The sequence below is a fragment of the Eufriesea mexicana genome, unplaced genomic scaffold (genome assembly GCF_001483705.2).
Source record: "Eufriesea mexicana isolate 0111107269 unplaced genomic scaffold, ASM148370v2 scaffold4744748416, whole genome shotgun sequence".
NCBI classification, from domain to species: Eukaryota; Metazoa; Arthropoda; class Insecta; order Hymenoptera; family Apidae; genus Eufriesea; species Eufriesea mexicana.
This window is the reverse complement of record NW_016907984.1, coordinates 171,037-194,227: the sequence shown is the minus strand read 5'-3', so window position 1 is coordinate 194,227 and position 23,191 is coordinate 171,037. Positions and strand designations below refer to the sequence as shown.

Below are 23,191 nucleotides of genomic sequence, written 5' to 3'. Positions count from 1 at the left end.
TATGCTGCGTACACATACTTACTAAATGCATTGACTTTTCAAAAATTATTGTACAATTTGTATTTCATTTTTGCGCACTATTTTCACATTTTTATATTTAAAGTATATTTATATTTTGTTTAAACAATGATATTTTATCAACATAATGCATTCAATATTATATTTTTAAGTACCTAATGTATAACTTATAAAGCAAAATTTTTTTAGTACAAAACATATTAAAATATAAATATCTGTCTAATTCATAATATAATGTAATTAGAAAACATAACAAAAAATTAAAAAAATATTTTTTCACATATTTGCTTAGTTGAAAATTATTCAAATGAATATAGTAATTCAATTGTTTAGCGTCAATTGTAAACTATATAAAGATATATATTGTTTTCAATTTCGCGCCATTATAACGTTCCTGTGACTAAATTTGGACTCTTTTAAACTACGACATAATAATTTAAAAAGTGAAGTTTTATTATATTTGAAGCATATTGATTCAAGTAAGAATAGACTTTACACAATAATTCAAGGTATGCGTTTATTATCTTTCTCTTATTATTTTCTAAATAGTGTTTAATACATATCTTCTAGAATATTTTGAACTATCAATACTGTTTGAAATATTAATAATTAATTCATTTATTACTAATGTATACATATATATTCGTTTTAAACGTTAAAAGTTCAATTATAAAATAACTTGCACAAAATCGTAAAATTTCAGTTTTTTTAAAACATTATATTAAAGTATTAACATTATTTAAGAAAGTAGTAAAATTTTTTGCTACCGTTTTGCATTAATTGTAATAATTTATTATATCATTTCAAATTTACGTATCACATATAATTTTGCGCAATATACCAATTTTCTTTTTTAAATTTACATGTTAAACTTAAAGCAAATATTTGTAACAGTATTTTTGGAAATATTTGTTTCAAAGAACACGTACACTTTTAAATCATAATATATAAACAATATTAATGGTACATTCTAATTATTTAGAATCACAGATTGTAAGTAAATAATTATTTTTAGTCTATTTATATAGTTAAATCCTATTAGGGAGTATTGTTATAATGTATATTTTAAAGAATTCCTTAAATAATTTTGTATTACACATTGTTAAATTTTTAAGGAATATTTATTTCAGTATTTATACATATATTCAAAATTGTTAACATTATTTTATTTACTAATACATTACGATAGAATTTTAGTTTTATCGAATATATTTTAGTAGATGGCACTTTAATGATATTCATAATGTCTATGTCCCCCTGAAAATGAAAATGTGCAATATATATTCATCATCTGTTAATTGGAAATCAATTTTTAAATTATATATGAACTTACTAATGCGCCCATAATTCATAATATATCCAGATACTAAACCAAATGCACAAACTTGATAGAGTGGTGTTATTCCTGCTTTTCTAGGTTGAACATATTTTAGTTGCCAACGCCAGTGAGCTATAATTTATGACAATTAGTATTTTAATGTTTAAATTATAACGAAAACAATTTATAATTTTATTTTATATAAAATCATAGTTCGATACAGCAAATTTTAAGTTTCCTTTAAATATATCGAAACATAAAAATTATTTCAATTCATTAAACATTACTTTTTACGTATATTACTAATAAGATAAAAGTTGAAATAAAGATATTACATAATTTTTGAGACATGATAGTTATATTTTATAAAATATATACCTCGAGAAAATAAGCTCGCGGTTTGTTTAAATCCAAAGTCGCGTCGCTTGAACCAGTCAAATAATTCATTAAGTTTGACTTCACTAAATGGTGTATCAGCTGTAAAAATTAATAATCTTTATTACAATTAACTTATTTCCAATTACATAAAATTTAGGTCGCCCAATAACTTACGCTTTCCATAATATCGACCAGGATTATATGGTCCATGTTGCGCCCGATTATATCCTTCAGGATATTTAGTCCAATTCTTTACGTGGACTACATCGGTAACAGCTTTTATTACTTCTTCTATTAATTTCGACATTATAAAATTAAATTATAACCCCTTACTTAAGGCGTTCCAGAGAAGAATGTTCTCTATACGTTGCACGGAACTTAGAGGATACAACCATTTAGAAACAAAATCTCTAGATACATAAATTTCATTATACAATTTTGCTGCTAGTGAAATTTTTATTAGCCACTATAATATTGGTAATAATGGTTATTTTGTTGCTGAAAAACAAGTATTCATTTATAGAATAAATAGTGATAATAACAAGACAGAAATAAAATTAGATAGAAAGATTCTATATTTTTAACATACATTTATTTTAGTTTTAAAGAGTAAATTCAATTATATATGAAATATATACGATTTCAATTTGTTATTGGAAATATTTTGAAAAGTGTACTAAATAGAAGAAAATGGTTTTAGCCTGTTATGGGATCATAAAACGTAAGCAAAATGTTACTAGATGAAAGGATTAAAAACAAGACAAGTGAAATTATACATTTTTGTTCTTTATTCGTTGTAAATTGTTAACTTATTTACAAAATTAGGATTATTTGAGAACCTATTAGGGCAAAAGTTGTGGGTGGAGTGGACAGTTGTCATTGACTTGCATATAGTATTAATCGATAACTCTTGATCGCTTCATTCACACTTTCAACCCTTTCTGACGAAATATCTGTCTTCGAAGTCAAATGATTCGATATAACAAATGACAGATGATTTCGATATAAGACCGAGCTATTTTTATATAGTCAACGATCAACCGAAATTGCCCGAAAAGTCTTGATCATTACCGATTCCACTAATATTTACTTTCCTACTGTAATAATCAATATTTTTCTAATTTTTTTACATCAATTGTGAAAACAATTGTATTTGTGCATGATCAGTGTTCTATAATATGAAATACGAATTATATCTTATGGAATAGGTATTAAATACACATTATTCAAGGCAATAATTATTTACTTCCAAACTTAAGATTCATTAATCCTCTTACTGAAATGAACGAACAAGTGACGTGTACAGAAATGATCTTTCATTAGAACTTTTTAAATTCTATGACCTGCTGATTAATTTCGAAGCTTAATATTAACTCCGAAAATATTAAATTGGCCAAAAAGTAATGTCGTTATTTTCAATATTTAATATTCAAAATGTTACGTAATTTATTTTTTTTTAACAAAAAGGATTTTATTAAATAATATACACATTATTTCGGTCTATGATATTTCCATGGACAACTGCAACTACCGTGTAACTATATTTAATAAATCATAAATGAAAAATAAAAGAGGATTGTTAACTAGAAAAATCGATATAGCTTATTGGCCAATACAATAAATTCTTACATGCAAAATTCATATTGCAGCGAGTATGAAAATTTCGACAACAAAATATAATTATACAGTACTATGACGCTTCGTAAAGTGAGTTAATAATTTTCTAGGCTCTTATTTAATATTTCAATTTTTCAAGCCGTACGCGCGAATACTAAAAATAACGATATTTTTATACCTTCGGTTTCTGTCTAAGCTTATTGAATGTTTAAAGTACATAAGTAAGGCTACAATTACGTGTAAGGTAGTTGGTATTTGTGCTCGTTGTTGATAATGTTATTCCTCTATTCTTATTACTATCACTAGCCTCTAGTGGTCACTTATTTCGTTATATCCCTAGAGTACAAAGACGATTCGATTTCTTGTACTCGTTACCCATAGAAAGTTAGAAATTTCGCGATAGCTCACACTCGATACAAACGTCTCGATTCAAGGTGTTCTTCCGTGTTTAACAAGGAGCTTCACGCTCTTTATGGCTTTCGGAATAAATGTAAATCAATTTTCGAGGCCGAGGTGACAATGAAGCTTAACGAACGGCATTGTAACTATATAAATTCACTGTTCAAGGGTTTTCGCTTTAATCCACCAGATATAAGTCGAACGCTGTTTTCCGTTATTTAAGCGACAGTGAATTTTACATTTTTATTTTTCATTAACTTCGCAAGGGCCGGATTATTTTACAAAAATCGATAAAAAATATCGGAATTTTTTTATTATCGATTTGGTAAGAGAAAAGTTGGTATTTTAGAAAATACGAATATACACGGTTTTACGTAAACTTAGCATATAAAGAAACATTGTCTTAACACGGGAATGGTCGCCAAAGGTTAATATAGTTATTTAAAAATGAATAGCCTTATTTTAAATCTTACAGAATTTTCCTCGCAAAAATTCTTAAACTCTCGTTATTCGACGATAATGTTTCAGAAGTAATAAACTTTGTAATAAAAATATTCTTTGGTCTTTCAAGTGCGCATAGTCGTTCGAATAAGTTTCATTATATAGTTTCGTATTTTACAAGTAGTAGATTAAATTAGAATCGTTAAATCAATAAATTCTAGAAATAAATATTAAATATAATCCGAATTTTCTCGTTTCTTTTAAAATCGTACAACATATCTTAAAATGTTAGATATCACGCGAGTTTCTTGAAAAATTCCCATGAAATTAATCGAACTGTCTTATTGAAACAAAAATTTCCACGTGAATAACGTTTTCCCTGTTAGAAATTTTCCAAGAAACCCATAGATTACATTTTTTCCTGCTCTCTCGATTTAAGTCTCCATTTTATGGTGCTTGTTCGCAGTAAAAATTTCACAAATTTCGAACAGTCACTTTGCTTCCCTTTAAAATATATCTGCTCATAAATTAGGACCCTTTGGATTCTCTCGATCACTTAGTGCTCGAACTTAAACGTATTTAGACGGAAGCAGAGAACTCTTGTTCCATTTCGTGCAGCATATTGTAGAGCCGTGTCTTCAAATTGTCTGACACTGCAGCACGTGGTAAATGTTCGATATCGCCGGCTGGGTTCGCACATTGCCGCAGAAGAACGGCCAGTGCGCTGGTGGTGTGCTCCGACATGAGTAGGCCAGGAATTATGATAGTCCCTGAGAGTGTCCAGCCGAGAAATATCTTCTCGCAGACGACCTGAAATTTCATAATCGTTCGTTTCAACCTTGCACGCGTAAAGTCCCGTTTGATACGATAATTATGGTCTTTGGAATTTTTCATATTATCAAATATTCATCGGTGTATAATTACAATTGCTCGAGAAACAAATTTCCCCGCGATCGTGATTGAAGTATTGACTTGAAAAATTTCCAAAGCGACGTCGTTACAGGAAAGAGAAAAAGGGAGAAGTTATTCGATCTGCCTGCTATTCCTTCTTTTTCCCGTATCGTCGGGTTTCTCATTTTTGGCAACGGTAATATATTCTCGTTGACCTTAATTACCAGGCCTGATTAATCTAGAACCAGGCCAATTTCCGAATAATTGCGAGTCTATCGACTCTTTTCTTCGCGACAGGCAGCCACGGGAGTATATTTATGGAAAACTCAGCATTGAAACTGTGCTTTACGATACGTTTGAATGACAAAAATAATATTACGGGATTGCGATAGTAAAATTTTATCGAGGAACTATATCCACAGAGGTAAAGTTACTGAAAAATAGAGGATCTTCCAATTAGTCGGAACGGCGCATGGGAAACCTTATACTATACTAGCCAACATATAATCTGCTCGATCTACACTTCACGCCAATCGACTCCTCTTTCTACCCTATTTTTCAGAAATTTCTAATCGTGTGTCATAAAATACGCCATAATCGAATCTCATAAAAGTTCTATGGCTTGAAAGTATCGAGTCGAACAGACATTTCAATTTCTCTTTGACATATGCGATCTTAAGCTCAAAGTCCGAAGGAATTTTGCAAGTTTATTTTTGAATTGCTTTTTGCAATTATCATTTCAATTATTCTACCTGACAAGTGGAATTACGTATCTGCGATTAAACAATTTATCTGTCATTTCGAGAAATAAATTTGATTTAGATGAAAATGATAGCTATTTAATATAAATATGGAGGCAAATACTATTACCACGATTATTATTTCATTTATCGTTCAATATTTATTCTGAATTTTCTTTCAGAAATAAATTTTCAACGAAGAAATAAACCCTATCTCTTTTAAACGATCAATTTTCCAATCCTTTACTCACCGATAATAATTAACGATTGTAATTGACTTTGAAATAATAATCGTCAAATTATTTATTGCGAAGTAAATTTCACTCGGATCTGATTTCAATTAACGAAGAACGATAATATGCAAATTTCACCTATTATCTTATCTTTTTCTGCACTTATGTAATCTTCCATATATCTAATACTAACGAAATTTCTTTTTGCTTACAGATGGAAAACCTTGGAGAAGAGCTATTCGACCCAAGATCTGCATGTAACGATCTTGCAGTTGTTCGACTACTAATTCGTGGAACTACCAGTTCATCAAACCACCTTCATCGATTACCTGTAAGTTATTATTGGCGACCGGTGACTCGCATCGTTTATCCTTGGAGCAAAAGGACCTGCAGTCGAAGTAGTCGCAGTCCTCGTGCCTCTCGCAGCTCTTGCTGTCCGCAGTGATACGACTGATAATCGTTTTAGGAAATACCGCGTCCAGGTCGAGGAACTTGAGCTTCTGTCCGCCGAGGGGCAGACCGAAATGGTTTATCTTCACATCGCAGAGATGGATCGGCTCCGGGAAGTTGGTGTCGAGTTCTTCGAGCAGGTCCAGGATCATCACGGCCAGCTTCAATCGTTTCGCCCATTCCGGTTTCGAATCGGACAGCGCGAGGACTGTCGTGGGTGTTTCTATAGGTCGGACGTACTCGACCGCGTAGAAGGTTCCGCATGTGCCAATCAGTTGCGGAAAAATGTCCCTGTCCTCGTACAGGATGCTCATCAGGTACTCGTTCTCCTGCAACAGCGGCCAGAGATTTTCCATCTCGAGCTGTCGCCTTCTGGGCTCGGTCTCGACGCGATGCGTACGAAGTCGCGCAAGCCTCTCTAATTGATGCTGCGACAGCGTCACGTTCAGCTTGCTAACGACCAGATCTTTGATCATGGTGTTGAAGTCCGTCTCGGATGGGTAGTGCTTCGTGCCAGCCGCGTCCATCCAGAATAGCGACTCGAACTGCTCCGGCGGGGTCTTCGTTCTGAAATTGGAACCCATCGCGGTTTGAAATATAGCTGCATACATTTATGTCAAGTATCGGCGATTAAATGATTGCTGGATAAATTGCTATGCTAGTAGTTCGAAATTGTCCAATAGACTTTTCGTTCAATCGACACAGTCGAGTAATTTTAGTTGATATTTTCTCTTACTTAATTTTGCGCTTGATGATAACTTAGAATCTTCGAGAATAATTATTCCATTGTCACGAGTAATATTTTACGAGCGTTCTCTAAGCTTCAGAAGCTGTGGAGAATTTTGAAAAAAATTGGGTGCGGTGTTTTCACCAATTTAAATATTCTTAAGAGATCTTTTGCGTAATATTTTCAAACTCTACTCTAAGTTTTCTGAATATTTAGGAATTGAAAATAATTTGTCAGCTTTTCTAGGGCAATATCTCGCGCGCTCTTTCACGTGTGAAAATTCATTAAAGCTAGGTGTATCATTTAAATTTTTTCTGCGACATATATCGTACGAGAGGGAAGTAAAAATGAACCTGGAAGCCTTGAATACGAGTCGAGTTGTCTCCCAGTGGGCCGAGAAGACCGCTTCCTTGCCAGCGTGCAGCGTTTCGCATGCAAGCGAGTGAATCCCTTTTTCTGCGCATAGCGGGTCGCAGAGAATTCCTATTGCAGCCCCCTTTTTGTGCGTGCTGCACTGAAATGAAAATTATGATCAGATACCGTAAGCATAACGTTCACATCGTAAAAATCTCTCTAAGGGACACGATTAAATTATCACCGATTCCTTTTTACCCTTTTCGAATTCTCAGACCTTTTTACAACGTGTTCTTGTTATTCGTGTTCTTGTTATTATGCGGTGTTCTCCGGCTGATTTTTTTTTTTATTTTTCATTGATTTACAGTATTTTTACGAGCATCCTTTCGGCCAAGGGGTTACGTAAAACGTCAAACTGGGACAGGGAACTTTTAAAGCAGTTTTACGACACGGGGCGAAATTTCACGCAAACCAGACCTCGCTACTTTCCAAGCAACATCCTTTAAAATATTATTTATTACACATTTATTGTTTGCATCATATTCGTTGGTAGTTCGTCATTTCGTTTAACAATGTATGGTATAGTTCAATGCAAGCAGGGTGGTCCGGAGAGCGCACATAAACCGTTTTCTTTAAAGCGATGTAATTTTACTTTTTGTTGTTTCAAGACGTTTAAGAGATTGTATTTGAATATATTCGAAAGTACTGCACCACTGCTTGCATCATATATCACAGAGTCACTATCCGAGTCTTCCAAATATTTCCCAAATTTGTATAAAAATTCAGTATCATCGATCCCTTAGACGAATCGATATTTATTATAACTCAAACCTCTCTGTTTGCAGAACAGGCATCGACTCTTCCTTTATTCCATTACAACCAATTTGACTTTGGAGTAGAATTTGCATACAAGTATCACAGACCTAAAGAAGAGAACGTATTGCCTTGGGAGGCCTGTTTATCCGAAAGAACACGTGAAATCGTAGTTACGTATCGTCTGTCCTGCGATTTCCTCAATGAAATCGAACGACTTTCATTCAGGATACTTGCACGTTCGTCGCGACACGGATATTTGAATCGATCAAGTCGATCTCTGGCTGCGTGTAAAAGTCACGGTTAGGTTCTCCGTTTGCGAAAATCGTCTGGGTTAGGTTTAAGTACCGTATAAGTTTGTTTTGTTACGTTCGTGGCGAACACGAGAAAACGGATTCCCGTGAGCCTATAATCTACACCTACGGGACGTGTTACGTTCTTCGTTATGTATTTTGTTCTAGAACCTGTTCTAGAATGAAGTAAGGTTATTGTAAGGGCACAGTGTACAGGGGGCCCCCATAAACAGAATGCAGGGGTACCAAGAGACTTTGGCCGGGTAATGAGTTAGTTTTCTCTTTCAGCCACGTATGCGTGATGTACAGGGTGAGACATTGTAGCTTTGCGTTATTTAGGACTCCTTTGTCTTTGTATTTCACGTTGAGTGTATCTTAGTTCAAAAAATTTGCAATTTTCTGTCAAGAGATTTATAAGAATTTTTATATTGATACTTTGAAAATGATTCTGTAGGTTTTATAGGTGTAACAGTTTGTAAAATTTTGATAGGAGATGGTATGTTTAATATGAATTTAAGGCGATAGGAAGCTTGAATGTTAATTATCTAAGAATAATTAAAAACAGCGACAACTTTAGGATTTAGATTTTAAATCTCGTTAAATTGAGTTTATAGGAAATTAGGATGAACAAAATTTGTATTATTGAAGAAGGCAACAGAGATTTGTTTCTTAAATGGTTACCTGATAGATTCTTGTTTACTGGGAATTTATTTTCCCATTTATAAAGGATAATAAGCGCGAGGCAAATGATATAAATTATTTCAGATTGTGAGGAGAACTAAAGGTTTATAGTGATAATAACTTTGAACCATGACGTGGTTTCTTTGTCACGCAGCAGGCATTTTCAACTTTCATATATCGTCGTGATAATTGAAATTTTCTGCATTTACACACCCTGTAGATGCGGCTTCAACACAAGAGGGAACGATAAATTGTCCATTCACAAACAAACTTTCAAGGCATTTGCAATACAGCTCTGCATAAACGAAGGTTACTACAGGAACTCATTTATGAACGACAGCATGACTGATTTTAATACTACCGAATATCTGTTTTATCGTGTTATGATCAATTACATGCGTACTTATGAATATTAACATCGTGCGTTCATTAAAGATTCTATTACACTGATTTAATTAAATCAACGTAATACGTTCACCTTGTAAACCATTAAACGCATTTGACAGAGTTCTCATTTAATCACTCGTAAAAGTAAATTGATTTCGACACTACTTTACGTTATTTTTATTAACGTAAAGTATACATACGATCCATATTAAAATTTTATTAAATTTAATGAATATTAATAAACGCGTATTTCAACTGTAATCCATGTCATGAATATTATTAATTTCTTCAAATTATATATCAGTATTGGTAATTTCTTAATAATTCATGTTATTAAAATTAATATTCAAGAATAAATATTTGAAATTTGTATATAATGAAAGTTGAAAATGTTAAAATAAGAACTACAAGATAGAAGAGCCACAGGGTTCATTTTATTTAACATTGGAAAATAAATAGGTATTCTCATATATAGGTACAATTAATTTTCAATTTCAAAAGAAATTGGAGATTAATTTAGCCAAGTTTTCAGTAATAATTAGAAATGCAAGAAGTCTAAAATCAATCATTTTGTCTTGTTAGGTACTTCTAGTATCATCTGCATTTTGTAGGAGTCACCATGGTGATATTGGCAATAGGAAAATTTCTATCTGCTTTTGTTTTAATTTATAAACAAATTTTCAGAGTACAAGGATTAAATTAAATTGCATGAACTTCTTAAGAATATCCATGACGCTATAAAAAGAAACGATTTTATCACGATATGCACATCACTGCCTGCCTTCTTTCAAGACGTTTTGCAATCCACATGTACGTACTACTTTTCACCAACTACTTCGCTCCAGGTACATGAAGAAAGAAGCGCTAATCCTTATCGTCGTCCCAGAATCACGAGTACGAACACTCCAGCACCGGTATGGTCAGAAGATTCTCGTTCACCGAGAGAGGTAAAGCGAATTACGGGACCACAGCGAGGTATCGGATAAGCAATAGAAACGAACCTTTAACGTACAAATACACAACTCTAAAATTTGGGTTCAGTAGGGTGGAAAATATAGTACGTTTTAATTATGCAAATAAAAATTTTGTAGGTAGCAAGTTGATCGCGTCGATGTATTTTTAAATTCGACTAATGGATGATCGAGCATCGAGCGAGCAATGTAAACGAACCTAAAGCGAGCAAGTATGCAACTCTAACAATAAGAAATGGATTAAGCGAGGTAGAAAAGGAAATACGTTTTAATTATGGAACTAAAAATTTCGTGGCTGGACAGTCGATCAGTATGGATGAGTCTTCACGTTCGTTTCATGGATCTATAAGCATCGGTCGAGCAATGGAAACGAAGCTTAAGCGTGCAAGTACGCAAATTTGAGAAGTGGATTAAGCAGCGTGGTCAAGAGAGAATGTTTTAATTATGCGAATGAGAATTTCATGGCTGGACAGTCGATTAGTATGGATGAATATTCGCGTTCGATTCATGGATCTACAAGCATCGATCGGGCAATGGAAACGAACCTTAAGCGTGCAAGTACGCAAATCTAAGAAGTGGGTTAAACAGGGTGGACCAGAGAGAATGTTTTAATTACGGGAATGAGAATTTCGTGGGTGGACAGTCGATCCGTGTCGTCGGATTTTTACGTTCGATTCATGGATGTTCGGGCATCGGGCCGGAATGAGAGCAATAAAAGTGAATTATTCTCTTGCTGCGTGGGCGGTGCTTACGTTACATACAGGCACGCGCATATTCGCACACGTTGTTGGCCTCGCGTGCGTGCGATACACGTCTGGATCCGTACATACTGTAGACTATGCACACGATATTTTTAGTCGACGTGACCGCCATGATGAGAGGATTTCTCGAGTAGAGGCGGCCCCCATAACATGCGTGTCACGCGCCTTTATGCACCGTAACGTTCGTGTAACGTATCGGATGTGCTTTTCGAAAGCCATCGCTTTATCTGGGCCACGTTTATTATCGACTGAACAGTGGACGAGGTTCCACGTTTTTTCGCCTGTTTCCCTATGCACCCTGGGCTGGAAAACCGATACAAACGCCGGGGATACCTTTGTTCCGAGGCCAATGAAATTTCCGAGAACCACGAGTGACCCTTATGGAGTTTCGAGGAATCCTGTTGGTTCACAAGCGTTCTGGATACAGGTGGAGAGGATCCCTAAGGATCCTCTGTGAATTCGAAGGAATTTCATTGACCTGGGTGGCATCTTAAATTTTCTTGACTTAACACTAAACCTATGGTATAAATAACCAACTTTTAATTTTCTTGAATTAAAATTAAAAATTTTGTATACGTCGTTATCTTTTTGCCACTTAATTTCACATTTTTTGTTTTTATAATTTACATGATAGGTTTAGTGTTAAGGAACTATCAAGAAATATCATGTGCAATTTTTTCCGGTATTTTATGAGATTCTTTTCAAGGCAAAAGTTGTAATTGCATGACATATGTAATATTTTAAATAGCAGAAATATCAGTAAAATTGTTTGCTGTGTATTTTAGACTATTTAAAATTCACGATCGCGGGATGATATTTTATAAACATCAAGGTCAAAAAACAAAGTTTGTCTAGGTAGGATAAACAATTTAAAATTCACGAGCATGATGATATCGTTCATATAACCTCGGAATATCAAGATCAAACGGAACAAAATTGGTATAAGTAGTTCGTGTTGAACATCTCGAACGACCTTAAACGATTCATGATTCACGATGCATTCGTTTAAATATGTATCAATGTTACAGTGAACATATAATATTCTGGCGCTTAAATTATTCAGTAACGGCCGATCAGCGTTTATGATTTTATTTTTAACACGTGTTTAACATAGTAACTGGAAAAACGTTAAATATGCGATAATTTGGAACGAGAAGCATCCACAGACAATTTTTCATGACCTCGCGTGCGTTGGATAATGCATTACGTAAACGATTTCGTTCTTAATACTCCAGTATGATACTGTGGCTTGAATGTAATGAGTAGTGTCACTAAGCTGGCATTCGATGGCTTGGAACATCGATCGTAACTGCTCTTGACAAATTGAATTTGTAACCACGTTCGACGAATTTTTTCTAAAGCCACAGAATGTTAATCCACTTATAATCTGAACTATATTACGTCATAAATGTTTGAGTAATTGTAACAGATACATGAATCATCTTAATAAGATACAGAATATTCTATTACTCATAATATATGTGGAATTATTAAATACTAATTTCTTTTTTCATACTTCACTGACGCTACTGCAATAATTTGCAATGTATTTCATTTACCTAACTCTACCTTTATTAATAGGGACAGAAAAGTGATTAAAATTAATAAGAAAAATAATTTCACATATACATAGAATTTCTGTATTCTCTAAACAAAATTTATGCTGTGATTAAGCTTCTTCACATATAAGTGTGTTAAGATTGACACTGAAGCAAATGAAAAAATGTTGAGAATGCAAAGGGTTAATATCATCTATAAGAAACAAGCGAAATTATCCTCATTTATGAGAAACAAGCAAAATTATCCTGAAGATATTTATAAGCCTGATATGGGATATATATAATGCAACGTAAGCACAAGTTCAATTTTTCTGACAAGCGGATAAAACTGAATTTCATCGCAGTCACGTGTAGAGCACCTTAATCTGCTTATGATGGGAAGGTAACTGAAAATCTCTTAAATTGTGCTTAAGTGAATCTCCCAGATGACTGTAACAGCTGCACGAAGAACGTGTTAAAGCGATCGTAAATTGCAAAATAGTTTTAAGAAATTACGCTTTACGATTACTTTCCTCAAGAATACGAATGTCAGCGTTTCTCTATCTGACAGTAATAGTCGAAATCATTAAACGAGCGAATATATCTTCTATTATGATCCCTGATTTTTTCCCGAACGCAGAAAGACCACGATTCCACTGTACGACGAATACTATTCTCCCCATAGCCATAGAATCTCGATCGTCTTAGCAAAGGTTCCAAGAAAGGTATATACAGAGGTATACGGAAAGGTTTCCTAGGTTATCTCCACCATTTATCATAACCATCTCTCGACAGTATGGATTTTCTCGAAAACAGCCTATTCACGTGGTTTGCTATTTTTCCAGGAAACGAGGTGGCCCCAACGGAAGCAGCCATAGGGATGTAAATACAAGAAGAACGGCGAGTGCCCGCAGAGACGAAGACGTTACCCCCTCTACCGCCCAATGTACAACCGACCGACCGACTCGAAACCGAGTCAAAAATTCGCTCGGTTTTCTGCGCGTGAACGTTACACAAAGGCAAACGAACGACGGAGAGACGCCCGGCAATGTAAACACAGAGGTAAGCGAGAACAGTTTCCTTCCGTCTTTCGTATGTATACACGTGAAATTGGCACCGTAGCGTGGCACAGAATCAGTTCGTTTCGTGCCGTGAGGGCGCGTGCGTGCCCGTCTCCACGTTCCCTGTCCCTTTCTCTCTACCCTCTTTCGCATCTCACCCCAACGTGCCTCCTGTGTGATCCTAGCGCGGCTCTCCGCACGCTGTGTCGTGTGACAGTGATTCGAGTTTCTCGTGCCGGTATAACGTGTTCAAAAGGACTCACCACGTTGGATACGTGACGCCAGGCCTCGAAGTTCGTGCACATAATACCCCAGTGAAGGAGTAGATAGATGACAAGGAGCATGATCGAGAAGAGGAGCACCGTGACCACCTTGTAGTGGTACATGAAACCGGGCAGTCGTCGAACGTTCATGGTCCTGTGGATTGCTTCTGCCTTGGGTGAGTCGATAATTATACAGTTACTAGAAAGTAAACCGTCTCCTTCTTGCGTTGCGTCCTTTGGTTATTCTTCGTTTTCCGTCCTCGTTGTTCCTCCACGATGTCCCTTTCTCACCAACTGCTTCGTCGACGACGTCCGCGACGTCGCATCGCGAGGTCGTCTCGCTCTTAACCTATTCGCGATCGGCTCATTCGCTTAATTTTTCGAGCTTTGTCTCGACGACGCGATCGTCGGCCGACCGGTGCCGTACGCTTGTGGCAATGCGGCATAATCTGCGGCACATGCGAGCGTCGCGACGCCGCGCCTCTCGCGGCGGATATTTCGATAGCGTTTCTTGCGCAGGCCCGTATGCATTTAGACCAGACCACGGAAAAATTCGAATTCCGTTCGATCGTCGTTCACGCGTCGTTCTTCCGCGAACAATCCTTTCGTACGGTCGTTGATTTGATATTGGGGAGAAGGGAGAGGGACGGACGGCGTTAGAGGTTAGGTCGGTTGAGAGGTTATTTTTGGAACGTTCTCGGTGGTCGCGGATCGGTGATTTTAATGTAGCATTCGTCTGAGCTCGATATATTCAATTCGACGTCGTATGTTTTGAATTATTGAAGAAGCTAATCGTGTTTTGGTTAGAGAGTTACTCTTGTTTCTATCGATTGTTTGCATGGATTAGATTCGTGGAGATACCGTAATTGAAGTCTACGTTATTTTATTTGGTTAGGAGGACGTTTACTTTTATTTCAATGTTTCAATTATTTTATTCAATTTACTATACTATCTTTGTGTTATATAAAAAGATGTGTGATATCATGAAATTTTAGTTACACGTACGTTAGGTGTTTGGCGAAAATGTTAGGTTATTTTCGAACGTAATAATAATCGAAAGAAGGAAAGGAAGTAACTGATTGAATAATACTTTAGAATAAAATTATATTTACCAATAAATAGTTACTCCTCGATAGATCGAAAAAGACGAATAGAAATTTGTAAATTAATTACTTTTTAAAATAACTTACTAATACTTAGTGCATTAATACGTTCCTCCCATTCCAATTTTTTAATTTCTCTTTTTAATGGTATTTATCACTCTCGACTCTTAAGACAATTTTTACAATCAACTCGTTTGCAGAATATCGAACACTTTCACGTTAGGCAGTTGTGCAGGGATGTATTCGCATTGTATCGAATCGAATTACACCGAAGAAACGTTCGCATTGTGTTGTTGAAATTGCGTTTGAAGATTAGTTCGACGAAGGTTTCACATTCACGCACGATGTCGTATCCGTGACTGTTCTACATCGGTTGCTTGGCGTAGAAATTTTTTGCTGGCTCATCGCATTGTGCACGTGTATACTCTAGCCTCATGATAGTGTGGTCTTGCTTCAACGAACTAGGGGAGATTTTAATTTGAGGTCCAGTCGGTGCTGCCTCCTTTGTCGTGCTACGCGATAGATGTAGCAGAAGCTAAAGTCTTACGCAATTGCTGACGCAATAAGTATAAATTCGTGAATATGAACGTGAAAAACATTTTCCTCTTTTTCTATGAAAAAGTAGCCTTTTCTATAGTATTAAAAGCGTATTCGTAAATATTTATTTATAAATATTCAGTTTTTATATTTTTGGTGAGTTTTTATTCAGGATTTCCTTATGTCAAATTAATTTTTGAGTTATGAACATAGGTTAGGAAATATTTCAAGGTGATGATTCAAATTATGTATCTGGTAAGGAATATTTGGAGATTCGAATTCGGTAGAGGGAGCTCCCTATTCTCTTGTAGGGAATAATACTATCACGTATTGATTTATTCAATACGTAAGTACATACAAGTATTTCTCAATTTTTAATTGCTCATTATTCGGTAGTTATTTCACGTATGATTTTAATACTTTATTTCAGCGGTTCTCAACTTTGTTTTCTTCATATCATTAATTAATATGTGATTAAGTCATATACATTTTCGTAGGTACTAATTTTTAAATTTTATAGAATTTGAAAGATTCTTATTTACCTTAAAATTTCTTTTTGAAGAATTTTTCAAATTCAAATACTCAAATACATTTTGTCAAATTCATATGCATATCATTTTTAACCCCACCTACTCACTTTCACCCACAAAACCGTTGAACGTCATTAAGTATAATATTAGAAGCTTCCATTTCCAAATAATGATCTAGGATTCAATCTACCCACACCATTTAAGTTAATAAATTACAGAAAACTGTCAAGTTACTCAAAATACCAGAATACATTTTCTCAAATAAACTCGTATATCATTCTCTACTTTATCTGTTCACCTCCACTCAAAATATTTTCACGTCATTACACACGCTAATAATACAGAAGTCCAATCCTAAGCAGTTTACTAAGATCCAATATATATCATTTAAACCCATCAACCAGAGAAAATCTTCCAAACACATATATCGCTCTTCACTCCATCTACATATTCCTATCTTCAAAATACTTGAACTCCATTCCATCAGCAATCCTATCGATTAAACCAAATCAGCCCCACAGTGCTGTAAACATTCTTAAACGACCCTAGTACTACCAATCTAATCGAAATAACTAGTTTCGAATTTCTTTTACACTTACTAAAGCATTCAGTAAATTTTGACAGGGTTTATGTTAACTTTTATCGAAATAGAAACATAATTGTGTCGTTTATAGGCTAAAGGGATTAATTCTCCTCTTGGAATTTGTTTCATATTTTATTTCCAAGGCATTTGATTGATGGTTAATTTTTTAAAATTTTAAATACATTTTGTATTCTTTGTTTTCTGTCGTTAATCGGTTTCTCACATAGACTCTAATTATTGTTATTTACGTATCAAGTTGGTAGTTGTAGTGTTACCTATTGATTAAATTAATTAAAAATTATTTAAAATAATAAAATGAAAATAAATACGTATAAAAGGAGTTTAAATTTTACTTCAGCAATTCTTTCAGTAGGTTTATACTTTCCAAACCACTCGTTCATTAATCCTAGTGCCAAAAATCCTCAGATCAAAATGCTCTGCACCACTTGTTGAATTTCTCAAAATTTTGGTTCAAAATCACTCTCTAATTTTTACTTTTACACAAATATCTAGGATTTATTTCGTATACTTGATTCATCTTCCTCCTACGACTTCAATTATTAATAAAGTTGGCAGTTCTAGAGTTGGCATAAATGTTAACCCTACATATAGCATATATATAAATAATATTAATTAAAATGCGTATATATATATTTATTTCATTAAAAGTTACCGCATTACTTATTAATTTATCGGTAATACTTCCCTTTCTAATAACGAATTTTTCAATAACCTCAAAACGGGTTTGCAGAATCCTTTATTTCTCTACTTCGTCAGTTCCACTATTAATTCTTCAATAAACCTTCCAATTGTTTTAAAATCTGTTATTCAAACTAGCTAATCACAAACTAGCTAATCACAAACTAATTAATCAAACTCAAAAGACAGTGCAATCGAAGATGCGAGTATCGCGTCGGTCAGTGGACCGTTTTTAACCCGGGTTTACAATCTCGTGTTCCGTTTCCCCTGGCCGCAGGGAGCGCGGTGGTCGCGGCGCGCGATACGGCGCATCTCGCAGGAGCGATTCGTGGCAGTTTCCAAATCGCGCGCGGTGCGTGTATCGCGAAAGAGGGACGCACCTGCATGCCGCTCGGCGCGCAGCTGCGACCTTCGACGCCCTTGTGCCGGCGGTCATGCTGCGCGACGCCCGTCCTCGTCATTTTTACGCCGGACGCACGTACGGCCACGCGCTGATCGGTCTCCCGGATCGCCGTACCGCTCGTTTCCCGTTTTAACACGCAGATCCCGCGCGTTCGCCGTTTTCTCCCAGCGTTGGCGCTGGCTCGTCGCGCCAGTCCAGAAAAGTGTGCTCCCGCCCCTTGTGTGAACGCCGGTATATCCGTCGGAACGTACCGGTGCCGCCGTCCACCGTGTCCCGCGAGTGCATTTCGCTAATCGGCCCTCTGGAAGGGGCAGCAGCGAAAGGATCGCCTGGCGGAAAGTCGGTGAGTGTTGCGCGAACCATCACGCGTTCGCTTCCACGCTTCTTCCTGTTTACCTAACCCTCGCGACACCGTGTACCTGCGCAATGCGTTTACAAAGCTCCCCGTAGGGTGCGCTGTAGGTATTCTCGCTCCCGGTGAAAGTGCCCTTGAAAAGGGGTCGTCTTTACGGTTATTTTTCTGTTTCTTCCGGCATTCTCGTACGGGGTGAAGTGGTGACAGTGATGCAGCTGTTTTGGAGGTTATTTTGGGTTGGTTTTTAGTTCTAACGCAGTTGTATCGGAATTTTTGTACGGTTTATATGTTTGGTTAGTTTCGTTTTGTAACCGCGTCGTGGAATTGTGTTCGTAAGAGTCTAGTGGTGATTATGAGATTGGTATAAGTTATATTTCGAGTATTATCGATTGGTTTAACCGTCGTAATTATATTTTCTATTGGAATTATGTCAGATTTCCGATGAATTTTAATTAATTTCGATTAATTAATTCCGACTTCAATTAATTTCGTTGCAAAATGTAGTTTCGTGTTCTTCTAGAATTTTGTGTTGAAATTCCTCGTCGTGGCATCGCGCTTGTAATCCGGGAAAATGGCGACTATAAATCAGTACAAATTAAATGGTTTGACCGACATAATTTGATATTCTGTTAGAATTGCGTCGAGTTTCCATTTCCATTTTATTACATTTGAATAATTTTCTATTGAAATTTCACACAGTAGAATTGCATTGGCAATCCGAAGAAGTAGCGACTACAAAATTCTTATGTTATGTGAAACGTCGTTAAATGGTGCATCTGTCAATTGTTTCGTAAGTCGTTTTTGATATGATTCCGAGTTATTATGGCAGATGGACGACAATGTAGGATAAACGGAGAGTTTAATAATTGTTCTAAATCTAGAAACTAGAATTTTTCGCTGCGACATTGACACAATTGACCGTTTCCTATCCCTTGTGGGATGGCATCGAGTGTTTCTGTTTTGATGGTCGTTAGGACACGTGGAATTAGGGTTCGAATTGTTTTGAAAGGAAAGCTTAGTCACAATGAAGGTGTCGAGCATGCTCGTCTCGACTGTGCGCTACCATATCAGGGCACGTCAAGTATCTACATCGATGATTTCCATTAAAGTAAATGACCAATTCGCTGTTTGTATTGGATGAAACAATTGTCAGTGTCACATCATCTAATTTACTCGTCGATTATTTAAACAGAAAAGAAATTCAACGAGAATTCGAATTTTGGAAATTAATGAAAATTCGATGATCAAAATACCGAGTATCTTATAACAATTAAAATTGATATTATACATAAATCGATCATTCCTCGATAATACGATACTTTGATAGTACCCTGATAAATTATGTATCTGTATATCAATATTTTTTTCATCGATCTTTGTCCCGTTACGATATTTCCTTTATCAGTCGACAAATTATGCGTCCCATGTTCAAAAATTTTTCCCACCGATCTCGTAAATAAATCGAAATCACAACTACAGAAATATCCATCGTGCCATTTGAATATTTATCTCCGACCTAGAAGTATCGGAAAAATATGTCGCGTTGTATCTTTACAGGAGCGTAACTATTAATAATGGCGTAAGGGCCACGCTCGTGATCGAATCTATGTATACTTCCGTATATTATCGTTTCGCTATTACGCAACAATTTTATGCACGTGGTATATCGTCAGGCGGTTGTTGTTGAATTTGAACGTTATCGAAGCATAATGTGGCGTCGAAATTGAATGAGCAGGTCCGAGATGGGCGAATCAGTCTTTTTCAAACGGGATGAATCACTGGTTATTCGCGTTTATCGCTGGTATTGGTATCGTAAATTAATTTCTCCTACTTGCACGTTCGCTCACGCATCAAACCTAAGTGTTAAAATTAACTGTGCATGCTACTCGAGATTCGCATAAGAACGAACGAGCTACGATTAGTGGCCATGGCGACAGCTTTCGATAGCTTGTCTAATCGCTGTGTTCATTTGCGTTCGGATTTGTTCTTTTCATCGCAAAAATTACTCGAGAAACTCGCCGTTGCTTCTCCAGCAAATTTCCTCTCGATTACAGAACGGAGAAGAAAAATAAGAGGTAATTAACGCTGATTAACCATTTGCGCTATCAAAAAAATTCACAGACGCGTGTGCCAGAACGGTCCAGTGTTTTTATGAAAATTGCACTGACGACGTGTATACCACGTCGTTGGCGATTCTGCGACAAAAGCATTACGACGTGCGTGGCACGTCTTTCCAGCGCAAGTGGTTAATGGTCGTTTTTCCCGAAATTCTCGAGATTTCGCGGAATTATTTGCGAATTTTAATCGCGAATTGGAATCTCTTTCGACGATTCGCGTGCTCGCGAATTTTCTGACGAAATAGAATGGTATTTTTCATGCAGGATATTTTGTTTCCCACAGTGGAAGTTATCGAGAATCTGTTCAAGCACGGACACATGCATACCTGTGCTTCTGATCCACTTTCGAATGCAATCGAAAGAAATCTAATAGATTGCTGCAGATTCGTATCGCGTTACTGACTCTTACAAGTGTGAACGCGCGTATTGCGTTTCGATACATGAGCTTTCTCGAATATCGAGCAAATTAATGCAACTGATAGCAGGAAACGTAACGTGGCGTTCTTGTTCCGCTGTGAACCGACCCTCTTATCATCCATGATGCAGCTTACCCGACATTGATCGTCGTGACGTCAGTTAGTAAATACAATGAGTTAAAGTGGAGTAGAATATTCGACATTTTCAGCTGTTTCAATTGATCACTGAGCAGGCAGCTTTAGTTCCAAGGGAGTTTCTGGAGTACTCCATCTACTTTGCTAGTGCTTCTGGATTACTCGTGTTTATTATTTCTTGGTGAATTTCGTTTCATACTTCATTGCTTGGTACAGTTACTAGTTTGTTTCTCGAGTTAACTGCAATTTCATTGATTAATCGCTTTTCAATATCCATTAATTAAATCTGGAATATCTATGGATAATTTTCTTTGCGTGATTTGGTATCTGTCCAGCTTAATCTTTTCATTCGATATACTTAGAAGAATAATACAATTTCCAAATTTTAGACGTTCTCTGTAATTTGTCATTTGTAATCATCGCTATTAATAATTTCCAACACAAAATTTTCAAAATATCTATGGTTGTAATGAAAAATGTCACGTGTCAGAATGAAAACAAGAGTTCCAGTACATCTATCATTTAAGGTATGCAATACACCTTATACATCTACGTATTTATCAAACAAAAGGAAGAAAAATGAAAATAAATCTTGCATTTTAGAGGAAATTATACTGTTTATCCGAATGCTACCTGAGATCGATGCTCGGAACTTTAAACAACGTCTTGGGAGTAAAGCTACGTGACAGGTGATATTTCGCTACAGTCGTATGACCAAAAGGGTCACACATTGTTCAACCAGTGAACAAAGAAACCGTCCACGAAAATTGAAAGAAATTCCTGGACAGGTGATGCATCGAGTCTCGAGAACCGAGTTTAAAAGACAAGCTCGATGATCGATTTTTAAATTTCTTTTTAGTTTAGCGTTTAACACCACACCAAGTTAGTTAGGTTAGTAGAGATTTAAGCGAGTGATTTAAATTTGAGGTATTCACTGACGATCGATTTTTTGATTCCTTTTTTAATTTAGTGTTTAATGTCACCTCGACCCAGCTAGGTTATTATTGAGCACGTTGTAAGAGCGAGTAGTTTAAATTTTAGATATTCACTAACGATCGATTTGTTTACGATCCGAAGCGGAAACAGAGAATCGATGAACGCGATCCATGAAAGCTCCCTCGCTCTATCGACCCGCTATTAAGTCGGTCTCTTCTTCGTCGTTCCTACGTGCTGTGGCACGAACTGACCGCGTGTCGTTCCTCGCATGTACACGCACTCCGATTGTTTAAGTAACAGAAGATAGCATTGTTACCGCTATTCTCGGCCGACCTGATTAGCCATCGGGATTTTCCTAACTTACGAGGATTGCTCGTTGCAGATGTTCCCGCGCGCGGTTGGTAGATCGATTATCGATAGAAATATGTCATCTTTTGGTATTCCCTTTGCTTGTCGTCGAATAATTCTTCTATTATAATTATCCTGGTGTGCTCATCGCGACTCATGCGAGCTCGAAATAGTTGCTATGACAGATTAGTGTAAGATTCTTCTCATGTGTATGTAGCACTACTTAACAATTTAATATAACGCATGAGATTTGCTTTTATGCGATCACTATGATATACTTGTCTCGTAGTACATACAAGTGAATATGAACGTAGTACCTTAACCAATTAATTGGGGTTCCATGTGTCACTTCTATAAGTACTATGTTCTATCACCATTCGAATTTATTTTACAATGTTAGTATGCTAGTTTAAAATAAAATAAGGTAGATAAGGATTTACAAGATAGAGGATGTTTATGTGTCGATAATACAAATTTGAATGGTAAAACGCATGCAAATTTGGATAATTTTTTGTTCTATTAAGAAAATAATATCAGAATCAGATAACCATATTTTTTGCAGAGAATAATGTTTAAATAACAGAGATATTAATTTAGTTCGTGGTTTGCTAATCTGAACCACTGTGCTAGTCGATTTGTCATTCTGTGTGGACGTTACCTCTTTGTAGCTTGTAATTGTTTATAAAATCGTTTTC

At 35.9% G+C, this 23,191-nt stretch overlaps 3 protein-coding genes across 3 annotated transcripts in view; 1 reads left to right on the top strand and 2 right to left on the bottom strand.

Annotated features, from left to right (window-relative positions):
* Positions 1-1,188: 1,188 nt before the first annotated feature.
* On the bottom strand, positions 1,189-2,092 carry ATPsynF (ATP synthase, subunit F). The gene is made up of 4 exons (XM_017906323.1): positions 1,889-2,092; positions 1,715-1,813; positions 1,352-1,468; positions 1,189-1,275 (listed from the first exon to the last, which is right to left on the bottom strand). Exons 1-4 carry the CDS (start codon positions 2,019-2,021, stop codon positions 1,247-1,249), a joined length of 378 nt encoding a protein of 125 aa, XP_017761812.1. The 5' UTR covers positions 2,022-2,092; the 3' UTR covers positions 1,189-1,246.
* A 2,229-nt stretch (positions 2,093-4,321) lies between these two features.
* Positions 4,322-15,447, bottom strand: aln (divergent protein kinase domain 1C). The gene is made up of 4 exons (XM_017906274.1): positions 14,335-15,447; positions 7,566-7,726; positions 6,365-7,052; positions 4,322-4,981 (listed from the first exon to the last, which is right to left on the bottom strand). Exons 1-4 carry the CDS (start codon positions 14,482-14,484, stop codon positions 4,751-4,753), a joined length of 1,230 nt encoding a protein of 409 aa, XP_017761763.1. The 5' UTR covers positions 14,485-15,447; the 3' UTR covers positions 4,322-4,750.
* A 2,887-nt stretch (positions 15,448-18,334) lies between these two features.
* The window catches only part of Gbs-76A (Glycogen binding subunit 76A), a 132,784-nt gene continuing 127,927 nt past the window's right edge, over positions 18,335-23,191 (top strand). Inside the window, exon 1 of the mRNA XM_017906377.1 lies at positions 18,335-18,532. The gene's annotated coding sequence lies outside the window, so the exon portion shown is untranslated. The remainder of the gene's footprint in view (positions 18,533-23,191) is intronic.

Coding starts and splice junctions, on each gene's coding strand:
- ATPsynF (XM_017906323.1), bottom strand. CDS start 2,021: ATGTCGAAATTAATAGAAGAAGTAATAAAAGCTGTTACCGATGTAGTC. Junction 1,469..1,714: donor CGCGAGCTTATTTTCTCGAG/GTATATATTTTA, acceptor CATAAATTATAG/CTCACTGGCGTTGGCAACTA. Junction 1,276..1,351: donor TATGAATTATGGGCGCATTA/GTAAGTTCATAT, acceptor TTTCATTTTCAG/GGGGACATAGACATTATGAA.
- aln (XM_017906274.1), bottom strand. CDS start 14,484: ATGAACGTTCGACGACTGCCCGGTTTCATGTACCACTACAAGGTGGTC. Junction 7,727..14,334: donor GGCGTCACGTATCCAACGTG/GTGAGTCCTTTT, acceptor TTTTCATTTCAG/TGCAGCACGCACAAAAAGGG. Junction 7,053..7,565: donor CTCGTATTCAAGGCTTCCAG/GTTCATTTTTAC, acceptor TTCCAATTTCAG/AACGAAGACCCCGCCGGAGC.